The sequence below is a fragment of the Phacochoerus africanus genome, chromosome 10 (assembly GCF_016906955.1).
Source record: "Phacochoerus africanus isolate WHEZ1 chromosome 10, ROS_Pafr_v1, whole genome shotgun sequence".
Lineage (NCBI taxonomy): Eukaryota > Metazoa > Chordata > Mammalia > Artiodactyla > Suidae > Phacochoerus > Phacochoerus africanus.
This window is the reverse complement of record NC_062553.1, coordinates 86272494-86285286: the sequence shown is the minus strand read 5'-3', so window position 1 is coordinate 86285286 and position 12793 is coordinate 86272494. Positions and strand designations below refer to the sequence as shown.

General features: G+C 43.1%; 1 protein-coding gene across 1 annotated transcript in view; it reads right to left on the bottom strand.

Annotated features, from left to right (window-relative positions):
• Positions 1-580: 580 nt before the first annotated feature.
• Positions 581-12793, bottom strand: part of RNF150 (ring finger protein 150) — a 245253-nt gene continuing 233040 nt past the window's right edge. Inside the window, exon 7 of the mRNA XM_047797983.1 lies at positions 581-4043. Coding sequence (XP_047653939.1) covers positions 3925-4043 — 119 coding nt within the window. The 3' untranslated portion in view covers positions 581-3924. The remainder of the gene's footprint in view (positions 4044-12793) is intronic.

The window sequence follows — 12793 nt, the reverse complement described above, 5'->3', positions numbered from 1 at the left end:
CTCCTGAGTGCCACCCATCAGCCCTAGGGTCTGGCAGAGAAGTGAGGGATATAATTTTTTTTCTTTTTAGGGCCAGCTGTGGCATATGGAAGTTCCTAGGCTAGGGGCCGAGTCGGAGCTATAGCTGCACCCTACGCCACAGCCACAGTCAGGCCAGATTCGAGCCGCATCTGTGATCTATGCTGCAGCTTACAGCAACACCGGATCCTTAACCCACTGAGTGAGGCCAGGGATTGAACCCTCATCCTCATGAGTATCAGTTGGGTTCTTAACCCACTGAGCCACAATGGGAACTCCTTGAGGGATATAATTTTGTCTCAGCACCAAATCAACATAGTTTGTGTGACTTCTTCTTCTTCTTTTTTTTTTTTTGCTTTTTTTAGGGCTGCACCCGCGGAATGTGGAGGTTCCCAGGCGTTGAACGGGAGCTACAGCCGCCTGCCTACAGCACAGCCATAGCAATCCAGGATCTGAGCTTTGTCTGCAACCTACACCACAGCTCACGGCAATGCTGGATCCTTAACCCACTGAGCGAGGCCAGGGATCAAACCGGAAACTTCATGGTTCCTAGTCGGATTTGTTTCTGCTGCACCACTAAGGGAAGTCCTGTGTGATTTTTTTTTTTTTTTTAAAACAACGGTCAGGTCAAGGAAACAACAGTATATGGTCATGGAGTCAGTGGTGTGGTTAGAAAGATCCAGCAAAAATTTCAGAAAGGATGGGCTGAAGATTTACTCATTATAAAACAAATGGATTCCCAGGCCTCTGGTCAGGCGACTTGGGCGGAATCCAGTAATTGGGTTTGAACCTTTTTTCTTTGTAAGGGTCAGGGAATCTTGCGAGAGTACTGCAGAAGCTCTAGCCCTGTGCTGTCCATGGCTGGCCATGAATCACACGTGGCTGTGAGCGCTGGAGAAACGGCTGGTCCAGCCCGAGCTGTGTGCCTGATGGTAAACACACCCTGCCTGCAGAAGACTTAGTTAAGAAAAAAGAATGTCAAGTATTTCATTCGAACTTTTTACATTAATTACATGTGGAATCAATCATAGTAGATTAAATAATTACATTATTAAAATCACTTTTGCCTGTCTTGCTTTTTACTGTGGCAGTGGAAAATTTAAAATTACATGTGTGACTTGCATTCCATTTCTATTGGACAGTGCAGGTCTAGACTCTTCAGAAAAGGACACATCAAGTCTGCATATGCTTCTAGAAGGTTCCTACACCCTTTGATACTCATTCTGAGCTTCCAGGGCCCCGGGTCAGAGTTTCTTCCTTGAGGGAAGGTGGTGAAAAGGACTGTGGGGTAGGGTTGTTTCCATTTTTTTTTTTTTAACCCTTCATTGCCATTTAATCTACCAAAATCACAGGAAAATTCTTCTGAAGCAAACCTTTGGTAAAAGAGAAACTTCTAGGCTCAGAGAGTCTGCAGCAGAATCTCCTTGGGGTCTGGTCCACAGGCTTCAGATTGGCTCCCGGAGCCTCACATCATCTACACAGCATCCTATTGGGACTGCCTTGGCCACAGGCCATAGAAGCAACCAATTCCTGATTTACCTGGTCCCTGGCAGGGAGAGATGACACTCATATGGAACACATTTTATATTTCTTCTGCTGTTGAATTCTTTCTTGTAATTCCACTTAATACCAAAATCTGCTTTGGGCAAAGCTGACTGTAGCAGGGGTAAGTGGTGCAGAAGAATTCCACACTGAGAACTAGGGTTTGAAGGTATCCAGCGATTGCAAACTCTGGGAATTATGAGTAGTTTTATAACACGGCAGAACAAAACCACCCCTACTTGGACTTAAAACTTCAGGCGTTTAGACAGTCATTCTCAGCAACGTGGGCGTGCCGAATCTCAAAAGCTCTTATATGTTCCATGTCAAGTCGCTCTGCCTCCCCAAGGTAGGAAGTCTGCTATATGTCATCACTACCTGCCAAGAATGGATCCCTCTGACAAAATGCTCATTAGTGGTCCTGAGACCAGAACAAGGCTTGGGCATCATCATGTTCAACTCCATCACTTTGCAGATGGAGAAGCTGAGGCCTTGCAAGTATGTGGCTCAGCCTCGCCTCCCTATTCCTGAGTCAGCCCTGCCTTCATCCCTCCCGCCTGCAGACCTGCATTTCATTACGGGAAGGACTCCAAGAGAGATGTGACATTTCTGAAGGAGGTGCTCATTTTCTTTGCCTTGCTGCCTACTTAGAAAGCATCAAAAAGGAAATCGTTAAAGGTGGTGAAAAAAGGGCAACCTGTGGTCTCCCTTGACATATATACCATAGTTCAGCCGACAGCCAGGTTTTGCAACAGAACCAAACTCTGCTTTTGGAGGAGTGTGAGTGCCGTGAGGCACAAGGGCTTCATCACTTAGGTAAATAACTCAGGGAGAGAGGCTTTCTTTTCCTAGGTAACCCCCATACAGCAGCATGGCCTTTCACAGAAAGGTGAGGTGATCCATCTGAGAAACTATTCACACTGCCTTAGTCATTTCTGCATCTGGAGCATCTAAATGTATTACAAAATTGCCCGCTGAAAAAATAGCACATCTCTGTCATAGTTACAAAAAAAAAAAAAAAGAATAAAAACATAAACAGTTTAAAAACACGGTGGGTTTTCAAAATCATTTGATTTGATAACTCTTTTCCTTTCCCTCTGACTTTGTCTCTCTCCAGCGGGAGATACTTGATCTGGGCAATTTCCATGCTGTACGTTTTAGATCAAATGATTTATCAAATCACACCTCTCTCCTCACTGGGTATCTAGATGCCCTCAGGGGAGTTCTGGGAAGCAATCACCTAGGGATTTATCTAAATCCTTCCTTGAGGTCTGGGGAGGTTTAACAAAACTGTATTGGAATGAAGGTAAGACCCAGGCCCTCGCTTTGGGTGGATCCAAAGATGACTGGATCTTTCCTAAAGCGTCCATCTTCTGCAGAACCCACTAGTGGAGGTAACAAAAGACTGTTGTAGCCTTGGGGAAACCAATGCAAGAGACATTTTGCTCTCAGGAGGAATATGTGGTATCTGGTTTTAAACCTAGGCTTGCAGCCCCAGCAATGGACGAGCCCTCCAGCTAACAGAGAATGGCACTAGAGGGGACTTGTGAATTTAGAATTTCAGCCAGAGACTGTAAGATTCGGATGAACTCAACTGCCTTCCCAGAGCTTCCTTCTCATGTCACGTGGGTCATAAGAGAGGCTGGCAACTGGAAGCCAGCGTGACATCGCTGAAAAAATGAGCAGTGGCCTCAGCAGATTCAGAGCTTGGTGCTGGGGTCTCTGGCAGTGGAGATTTTCAAGATCCACTTAAAAAAAATTCAGATTCTGAATGAAAGCTGGCCTTGGATTGTTTCAGGGTGTCGAGGCTCTTCCTAAAGCCATGTACACATCATGCTGAGAGGTCAGGGCCATTCATCTCAGAGATGGAATGCCACCTGGTTCTAGCAGGAACTGATGCTTCTAAACAGAACTCTGTATAAATGCTGGAGTGAATCACAGGAAAAACAAAGGAGTGGACATAAAGTAAACTACACAGAGTCCTTAAAAAGACCCCGCCAAAGAAATCAACAACATTTCCCCAAACAGGAAAACAAAACCCAGAAGAAATGTGAAATGAAACTAAGAAGCCCTAAAAGTGTCCCTGTGATCTGTTTTAGGAACTTCTGAAGTGTGTGTCTACAAGGACATGGGAGAGAAAATCAGCTTTCAACCTCCAAGGTGCCGAGGCCATGGGCTGTTGTAGAGATGGAGAAACTGCATCCCAATGAACGTGACTTTGGATATTGCTTTTCGGTACCATTCTTGAGTGGGGCGCCCTGGAGTTGCCAAGGTGTTCTGGAGGTGCGTGTGCCCAGTGCAGTCTTGGGGCACTCCTCCCTTCCTTCCCCTCGGGTCCTACCATCCTTTTTTTCTATATTCGCCATTTCAAGATTTCACCTCTTCGCAGTCTTGGTCGGTGGAAAGTTCTACATCAGACAGTCCAACTTCCATTGCCATGATCAGCGAGATGTCAGAATCACTGCTTACTGCTGGCTCCTGCTCACCTGGGGAAGAACAAAATTCATTGTGAACACTGAGCTATGTCTTTGGATGCTGATCATTTCAATACGATTGCCTTTAATGACATTTCATGGATCCCCAAGAGAAAGGATTAAGAAAATTGCTAATCCAGGGAGTTCCCATTGTGGCTCAGTGGTTAACAAACTTGGCTGGTATCCATGAGGACATAGGTTTGATCCCTGGCCTCGCTCAGTGGGTGAAGGATCCGGCGTTGCTGTGAGCTGTGATGTAGGTTGCAGATGCAGCTCGGATCTGGCACTGCGGTGGCTGTGGTGTAGGCTGGTGTATACAGCTCCAATTCGACCCCTAGCTTGGGAACCTCCATATGCCTTGGGTGTGGCCTTCAAGAGACAAAGAAAAGAAAAGAAAAGAAAATTGGCTAATCTGTAAAAAAGAAAAGAAAAAAAACCCTAGTTAGAGCCTTTTCTCACTGTACCCTCAAACAAGTTCTAAATGGGTCAAAAAGTTAAATGTAAAAAAAAGAAACTAGTAAAGCTAGAAGAAAATACTCCTTTTAAATATATCTCTAAGTATGAAAAATATATCTAATACCTCTAAGTAGGGCAAGAAGTTCTATATGGAAAAGCAGGTAGGGAGATTCATCGATGAAAAGATCGACAAATGTGTATAAAACTTTAAAAGAATTAAAAATATGAAAAATAAGACCAAAGGCATATATCACACTGGGAACATCTGTAAACATTTCACAGGAGATTGTATTTTATTTATTTATTTATTTTTTGCTTTTTGCCGCACCGGCGGCATATGGAGGTTTCCAGGCTAGGGGCCCAGTTGGAACTACAGCTGCCAGCCAGAGCCACAAGCAACGCCAGATCCGAGCCGCCTCTGTGACCTACATCACATTCTTGGCAATGCTGGATCCTTAACCCACTGAGCAAAGCCAGGGAATTGAACCCGAATCCTCATGGATCCTAGTTGGGTTCGTTAACCACTGAGCCATGACCGGAACTCCAAGGATTGTATTTTTTTAACATAAAAAAGCTTGCAAATCAATAAGAAAAACTAAGGGCCCAACAAAAAAAATGGGTAATGGTTACTGCCATATCATTCACAGAAGAGTGTAGTATAAATGGCCAATAAATAATCAGGTAGAAAAAAAGCTACTCTTTGTTTATGAAACCTTCACTCCTTCTCTTTTTTTTTGTCTTTTTGCCTTTTCTAGGGCCACTCCCACGGCATATGGAGGTTCCCAGGCTAGAGGTCGAATTGGACCTGCAGCCACCGGCCTACACCAGAGCCACATCACTGCGGGATCCAAGCTGCATCTGCAACCTACACCACAGCTCACGGCAATGCCGGATCCTTAACCCACTGAGCGAGGCCAGGGATGGAACCCGCATCCTCACGGTTCCTAGTCGGATTGATTCGTTAACCACTGAGCCACGACGGGAACTCCAAATCTTCACTCCTTAAAAAGAGTGTATTGGGAATTTCCGCTGTGGCTCAGTGGGTTAATGGTCCAACTTGTCTCTGTGGAGGTGCTAGTTTGATTCTCAACATAGTGCAGTGGGTTCAGAATCCACCATTGCTGCAGCTGTGGCACAGGTCACAGCCGTGGCTCGGATCTGATCCCAGGCCTGGGAACTTCCATATGACATGGGGGTGGCTGAGAAAGAAAAATAAGAAAAAAAAAGAGTGTATTGGAGTTCTCCTGTAAAGAGGGCTAGGATTCAATGTTGTCACTGCAGCAGCTCTGGTCACTGCTGTGGCTTGGATTTTGATTTCTGGTCCAGGAAGTTCCATGTGCCACGGGTGCAGGCAAAAAAATAAAATAAAATAAAAAAGAATGCGTTACAGTTAAGGGTACATTGAGGTAGACACTTTGATCAGTTGCACTCAGAACAGAAATTTTCACCTAGTAATTTCAGTTCTAGAATGTATTTATAATGCTTATAATGATTTAAACATTATAGCAGCAAAACATTACAGTAACGAAGTCCAACAATAAAAATATCTCAGTAAGCTATGTTACTTCTAAAGGACAATTTTCTGGTTATAATCATTAAAGTGATGTTTCCAAAGAGTTTGTAGTTGCAGGAGAAAGTGCTTACAGTACACTGTCAAGCGAAAATGGAAGTATGCAAAGCTTTACGTGCAGTGAAGTCAAGACAGAAAGTTAACCAGAGGCAAGAAAGCCAAAAATGCTAATAAGAGTCCTCTCAAGGTTGGGGAGTTATAATTTCTTTTTTTTTTTTAAATTCAGTTTTACTTCAAATCATTCCTCAGTGAACATATATCATTCATCCACTCAAAACATAATTACTGAGTCCCTACAACATGTCAAGGATTGTGCTAACTGTAGGGTTACAGGTGAAAGCAAGACACTTCCAGTCCTCAAGGAGCTTACTCGCCAGCAGGCAGGCAGACCACTGTTGACTTGTCAATTGCAACCCGACAGAAGAAGCACTTTGCTGGAAGATGTACCAGATGTTAATAGGAGCAGGTAATGGTTACCTACATAACCATTTGGCCAGTGTAATATCTAGACTGAGTCCTATAGGAGAACTTGTATTTTAGCCAGAGGAATGAGAAGGATGAAACTTTTAAGCACTAGCAACAGCATGTACAGATGGCTGGGGGTGATAGGGAGCCTTTTGCAGATGGACATCTGTGCAAGGTGTATTTAAATATGCCTGTGATGCCGAGGCCAGCTAGGGAGTATGAACAGGGGAGGCTGGGGAGCTCAGATGCCAGGCAGCTTTAAAACCAGAAGCTCTTGTATGTTCTGTTACCCTACATTTGTGGCAGGTTCTCAGTAAATGATTAATAAAATTACCACTGAGAATCAAAGTTTCAAGTCTTTCTTTTTACATAACCCTTCAAATTGTTGTTTTCTTTTTTGTGTTTGTTTGTTTTTTTTTGTCTTTTTGTTGTTGTTGTTGTTGTTGCTATTTCTTGGGCCGCTCCCGAGGCATATGGAGGTTCCCAGGCGAGGGGTCCAATCAGAGCTGTAGCCACCTGCCTACGCCAGAGCCACAGCAACACGGGATCTGAGCCGAGTCTGCAACCTACACCACAGCTCATGGCAACGCCGGATCGTTAACCCACTGAGCAAGGGCAGGGACCAAACCCGCAACCTCATGCTTCCTAGTCGGATTCGTTAACCACTGCGCCACGACGGGAACTCCTGTTGTTTTCTATTTAAATTTTTTTCTTAATCAAAAAGAAGTTCTGCTTATTATATATTTAGTCCAAATATGTACTAAGTGGGAGAATTCACTACTTTGAGATGTAATAAAAGCTGAAATATTCTTGTTCCTGGAGCTAAAAAATGAGGGCTAAAGGTATGAAAGCAACCTAAGTGTCCATCAGCAGATGAATACATAAAGATGTAGTATTATAAACACACACACACACACACACACAATGGAATATTACTCAGCCATAAAAAGAATGAAAATTTGCCATTTGTAATAACATGGATGCCCTTGGAAGGCATTATGCTATGTCAAATAAGTCAGATAGAAAAAGACAAATACTGTAAAAAGTCACGTACGTGTGGAATCTACAAAAAGTACAACAAACTAGTGAATATAACAAAAAAGAAGCAGACCCACAGATCCAGAGAACAAACTCGTGGTTACCAGTGGGGAGGTGGAGAGGGGCAAGATAGGATGGGAGAGTGGGAGGTACAGAGGGTGTAAGATATACTATAAAGGATGGATTGTACAAAAAGAGTATACAGCCAATATTTTGTAATAACTGTAAATGGACTCTAACCTTTAAAAATTATACAAAATGGAGTTCCTGCTGTGGTGCAGTGGAAACAAATCCAACTAGGACCCATGGTTGCGGGTTCGATCCCTGGCCTTTTGCTCAGTGGGTTAAGGATCCGGTGTTGCCGTGAGCTGTGGTGTAGGTCGAAGACACGGCTCGGATCTGGCGTTGCTGTGGCTCTGGTGTAGGTGGGTGGCTACAGCTCCGATTAGACCTAGCCTGGGAACCTCCATATACCGTGGGTGTGGCCCCCCCCAAAGAAGAAAAAGCAGACAAAAATAAAAATTAAAAATTAAAAAATAAAAATTGTATAAAACATTCAACATTAAAAAAAAGAGGGCTGCATTAAAGCCCCTTTCCTTTCCTCCTCCTTCTCCGTTTTCTTGTTTTTTTAGGTAAGAGTGGATGAACTAATTCAGCTCATAAGAAGCCCAAAGTTCCATTTCCCAACTAATGACAGTGAGGCAACCAAAGAGCTCATCATGGAGTAATTTTATTTATTTATTTATTTATTTGTCTTTTTGCTGTTTCTTTGGGCCACTCCCACAGCATATGGAGGTTCCCAGGCTAGGGGTCGAATCGGAGCTGTAGCCACTGGCCTGCGCCAGAGCCACAGCAATGCGGGATCCAAGCTGCATCTGCAACCTACACCACAGCTCACGGCAACACCGGATCGTTAACCCACTGAGCAAGGGCCGGGACCGAACCTGCAACCTCATGGTTCCTAGTCGGATTCGTTAACCACTGCGCCACGACGGGAACTCTATCATGGAGTAATTTTAAAACTTCCCTACAGATTTAGTGCCAAAAGCAAAAGCACAGACAGATAAGAGCTCTCTTCTGTAGGAAGAGCTCACTATACCTGCAGCTTCTCACCCTCACTCCTGTCTTCCCAGCCACCAGCCTCAGTGGATTCCACGGATTCATCCTCACTGTGGTGTTTTCTAAATCAGAATGTGTGAATTGAAAGAAAATACGGCCATGGGGACTGCTGTAACTCTGGGCTGCTGAATTCACGACGCTATTTTGGAAACTGTCCTGCACAGCTCTGGGCAATGAGCTCAAGTCAGTTAAAATAGAGAGTTGCCAAAATCTGCTTCAATTTTCATGATGTGACATTGCATCAACCACAATATCTAATCCTTTTCCGTTTCACAACTTAAAAAAAACATGATCTGAAGACATTTGAAATGATTCTTTACTCTGTCCTATGTTTTTAATTGAACTTGATTTGTTCCATAATTTTTAAAAGCGGGTTCTATCCTTTAATCAAGCAGATGTGTTACTTTGAGGCTATAATAATGCGAATAAAAATGTTGACAAACATTTAGAAGGTTCTCTGTCGGTGGTGTGAATAGGGGAATGTAAAGTAACTATTAACAATATAAATGTTCACTGAATTTTATCTTCTTCCCTGGGAAAGCTAATATAAAACTGATGCAAAAATAACATTGGCCCTTATTGAATTCTCACAGCGACTGTTTAACATGGGTATTATTATCCGTATTTTATAGGTTTAAAAAAAACCTCTTAGTCCACTTGACACAGGTAGTATGATACCAACTACATACTTTTTTCTCTTAGTTTCATGCTTTGTAAACTTCGAGGAAATTTAAACAGGGAGTAATATGATCTGATTAACATTTTAAAAGATCACTCTTGGAGTTTCCACCATGGTGCAGTGGGTTAAGAATCTGACTGAAGCGGCTTGGGTTGCTGTGGGGCACAGGTTCAATTACCGGCCTGGCACAGTGGGTTAAAGATCCTGCCTTCCCACGTTGCCATGAGCTGTGGTGTAGGTCGCAGATGTGGCTTGGATCCCGCATTGCTGTGGCTGTGGTGTAGACCAGCAGCTACAGCTCCAATTCAACCCCTAGCCTGGGAACCTCCATATGCCACAGGTGCAGCCCTAAAGACCAAAAAAAAAAAAAAAAAAAAAAAGAAAAAAAAATCCTGCCTTGACATATTTGCGGCATAGGTTGTAGCTTTGGCTTAGAACTAATCCCTGGCCTGGGAAGTCGTGGGTTTGGCGATAACATTAAAAAAAAAAAAGAAGAAAGAAAAATTACCCTTGCTAGTAAGTGAAGAATAGATTGTTAGGACAAAGAGTGGAGATAATCCAGAAGAAACTACTGCAGCCCAACATGAAACACGGTGGCTTGTTGTAATAGAAATGGAGGCAAGAGGACACATGGAAGTACTATTTTATTTATTTTTTTATTAAATTTTATTTTTTTATTTTTCGGGCCGCACCTACAGCATATGCAAGTTCCCATGCTGGTGGTCAAATGAGAGCTACAGTTGGCAGCCTCCAGCACAGCTACCACCATCACTACAGTTATCTTTGATATCACTTATATCTGGAATCTAATATATGGCACAAATGAACCTATCTACAGAAAAGAAACAAACTCATGGACATGGAGAACAGACTTGTGGTTGCCAAGGGGGAGGGGGAGGAAGTGGGAGGGACTGGGAGTTTGGGGTTAGTAGCTGCAAATTATTGCATTTGGAGTGGATAAGCAATGAGATCCTGCTGTACAGCACTGGGAACTATATCGAATCACTTGTGATGGAACATGATGGAGGATAATGTGAGAAAAAGAACGTATATATAATTGGGTCACTTAACTGTACAGCAGAAATTGACATAACACTGTAAATCAACTATAATAAGAAAATAAAAAATGTCAGGCTACATTCACATATAAATTTATATTTGAAATTTATTTTGGAAAAGGAATATCTGGCCATATCTTCCTGATTCCCAGGTGGAAATCCCTGGGTAGCTGAGTCACGGCTGCCTCCTTCTGCTTGAGGTCACCACATCTGTCCCACAGTCCATCGCATTGCTTCAAATTGCCTGCCTGGCCTTGTGGGCATTTGAATTTGAAAGCTCATATTTAAGGGGAAGGCAGAGGAACAGAGAGGAGGGTAAACCACCAAAGAGCCTACAGACAGCCAGGGAGGCAAAAGAAAAACTTGAGTATTGTGTCATTGATCTAATTCCTTCTTTTCTTTTAAATACTTTCTGCTTTTTTACCTCCTTTATAGGCAGACCCCAAATATACACCCAAGAAAATGAGACGCTGTATAAATGAACTGGTTGGAGTGGATTTAAAGACAGATCCCAAGTCATTTACTGTCCTGTCTTGAATGTCTTTGTCAGTGTTAAAGAGCATCTGATTAGATGGTGAGCAGAAAGCACTCTGTTTTCAATGGAGCTTTGTGACCTAGTTTGTTCACCCATAACTATTGCTTTCATGTATTTCGACATTTAATTCTAAGTAAAGTGTGTCAGTAGCCTACCTGTGGTTCACCAAAAAATTCTTAGTGGTGAGATTTGTTTTATTAATTCCATTTAGCCCATAAATTATTAACATCTTGGTTTATTCATTTCCTCATTAATACATAAAATGTTACCTAAAGAGTCACAAGTTTCCCTCCTACCTTAGAGGTGGGAATGTCAATTGGCACAGCCACTATGGAGAACTGTATGGAGGTTCTTTGAAAAGCTAAAAATAGAGTTGTCACATGCCAGCAATCCCACTCCTGGGCATACATCTGGAGAAACTTTAATTCAAAAAGATACATGTACCCCAGTGTTCATAGCAGCACTATTTACAGTAGCTAAGACATGGAAGCAATCTAAATGCCCACTGACAGAGGAATGGATAAAGAAGATGTGGTACATATATACAATGGAATATTATTCAGCCATGAAAAAGAATGAAATGATGCCTTTTGCAGCAACATGGATGGACCTAGAGATCATCACATTAAGCAAAGTAGGCCAGACAAAGACAAATACCATATGACATCAGTTACATGTGGAATCTAAAATACAACACAAATGAACTTATTTACAAAAGAGAAACTGACTCAGACACAGAAAACAAACTTGTGTTACCAAAGGAGAAAGGGGGTAGGGGAGAGATAAATTAGGAGTCTGGGATTGGCAAATATAAACTACTATATATAAAAAGATTGTGAGTTCCTGTCGTGGCTAGGTGGTTAATGAACCTGACTAGGAACCATGAGGTTGCAGGTTCGTTCCCAGGCCTCGATCAGTGGCTTAAGGATCCGCTGTTGCCGGGAGCTGTGGTGTAGGTTGCAGACGTGGCTTGGATCCCGAGTTGCTGTGGCTCTGGTGTAGGCCAGCAGCTACAGCTCTGATTAGACCCCTATCCTGGGAACTTCCATATGTCTCCGGTGCGACCCTAAAAAGACAAAAAAAAGGAGTTCCCGTCGTGGCGCAGTGGTTGACAAATCCGACTAGGAACCATGAGGTTGTGGGTTCGATCCCTGGCCTTGCTCAGTGGGCTAGGGATCTGGCGTTGCCATGAGCTGTGGTGTAGATCGCAGATGAGGCTCGGATCCTGCGTTGCTGTGGCTCTGGTGTAGGCCGGTCGCTACAGCTCCGGTTGGACCCCTGGCCTGGGAACCTCCATATGCCACAGGAGCGGCTCTAGAAAAGGCAAAAAGACAAAAGACAAAAAAAAAAAGATTAACAGCAAGGTACAGCACCGAGAACTATATTCAATACCTTGTAATAACCTATAATGGAAAAGAATACACACACACACACACACACACCTGAATCACTTTGCTATATATCAGAAGCTAACACAACATTGTAAATTAACTACACATAAAAAGAAGTTATAGGTTTCCCTTTAGGCAATGGGCATTGCAGTTGCATTTCTGCTATGGGTTTGACATAACTGTCTATAATGGGCCTGGATGACTTGTTCCTTCCAACCTGAGATCTGGCCTGTCTGGTCTTGCGCACATGGCTCAGGCCCGTCCACTGCCAACACTCCAGTGTTCAGAATCCCAGCGCACTTTCTCATCCATAAAAGGCACCTGGTAAACATCTGCAGCAGTGAAACTGAATGCAAGTTCCTCTCTGGTCACAAAGGGTGTCAAATTTATATTTTATTAACGAATAACAATATTAGGGCTTATTGAATACTTAGTATATGCCAGGGACTAT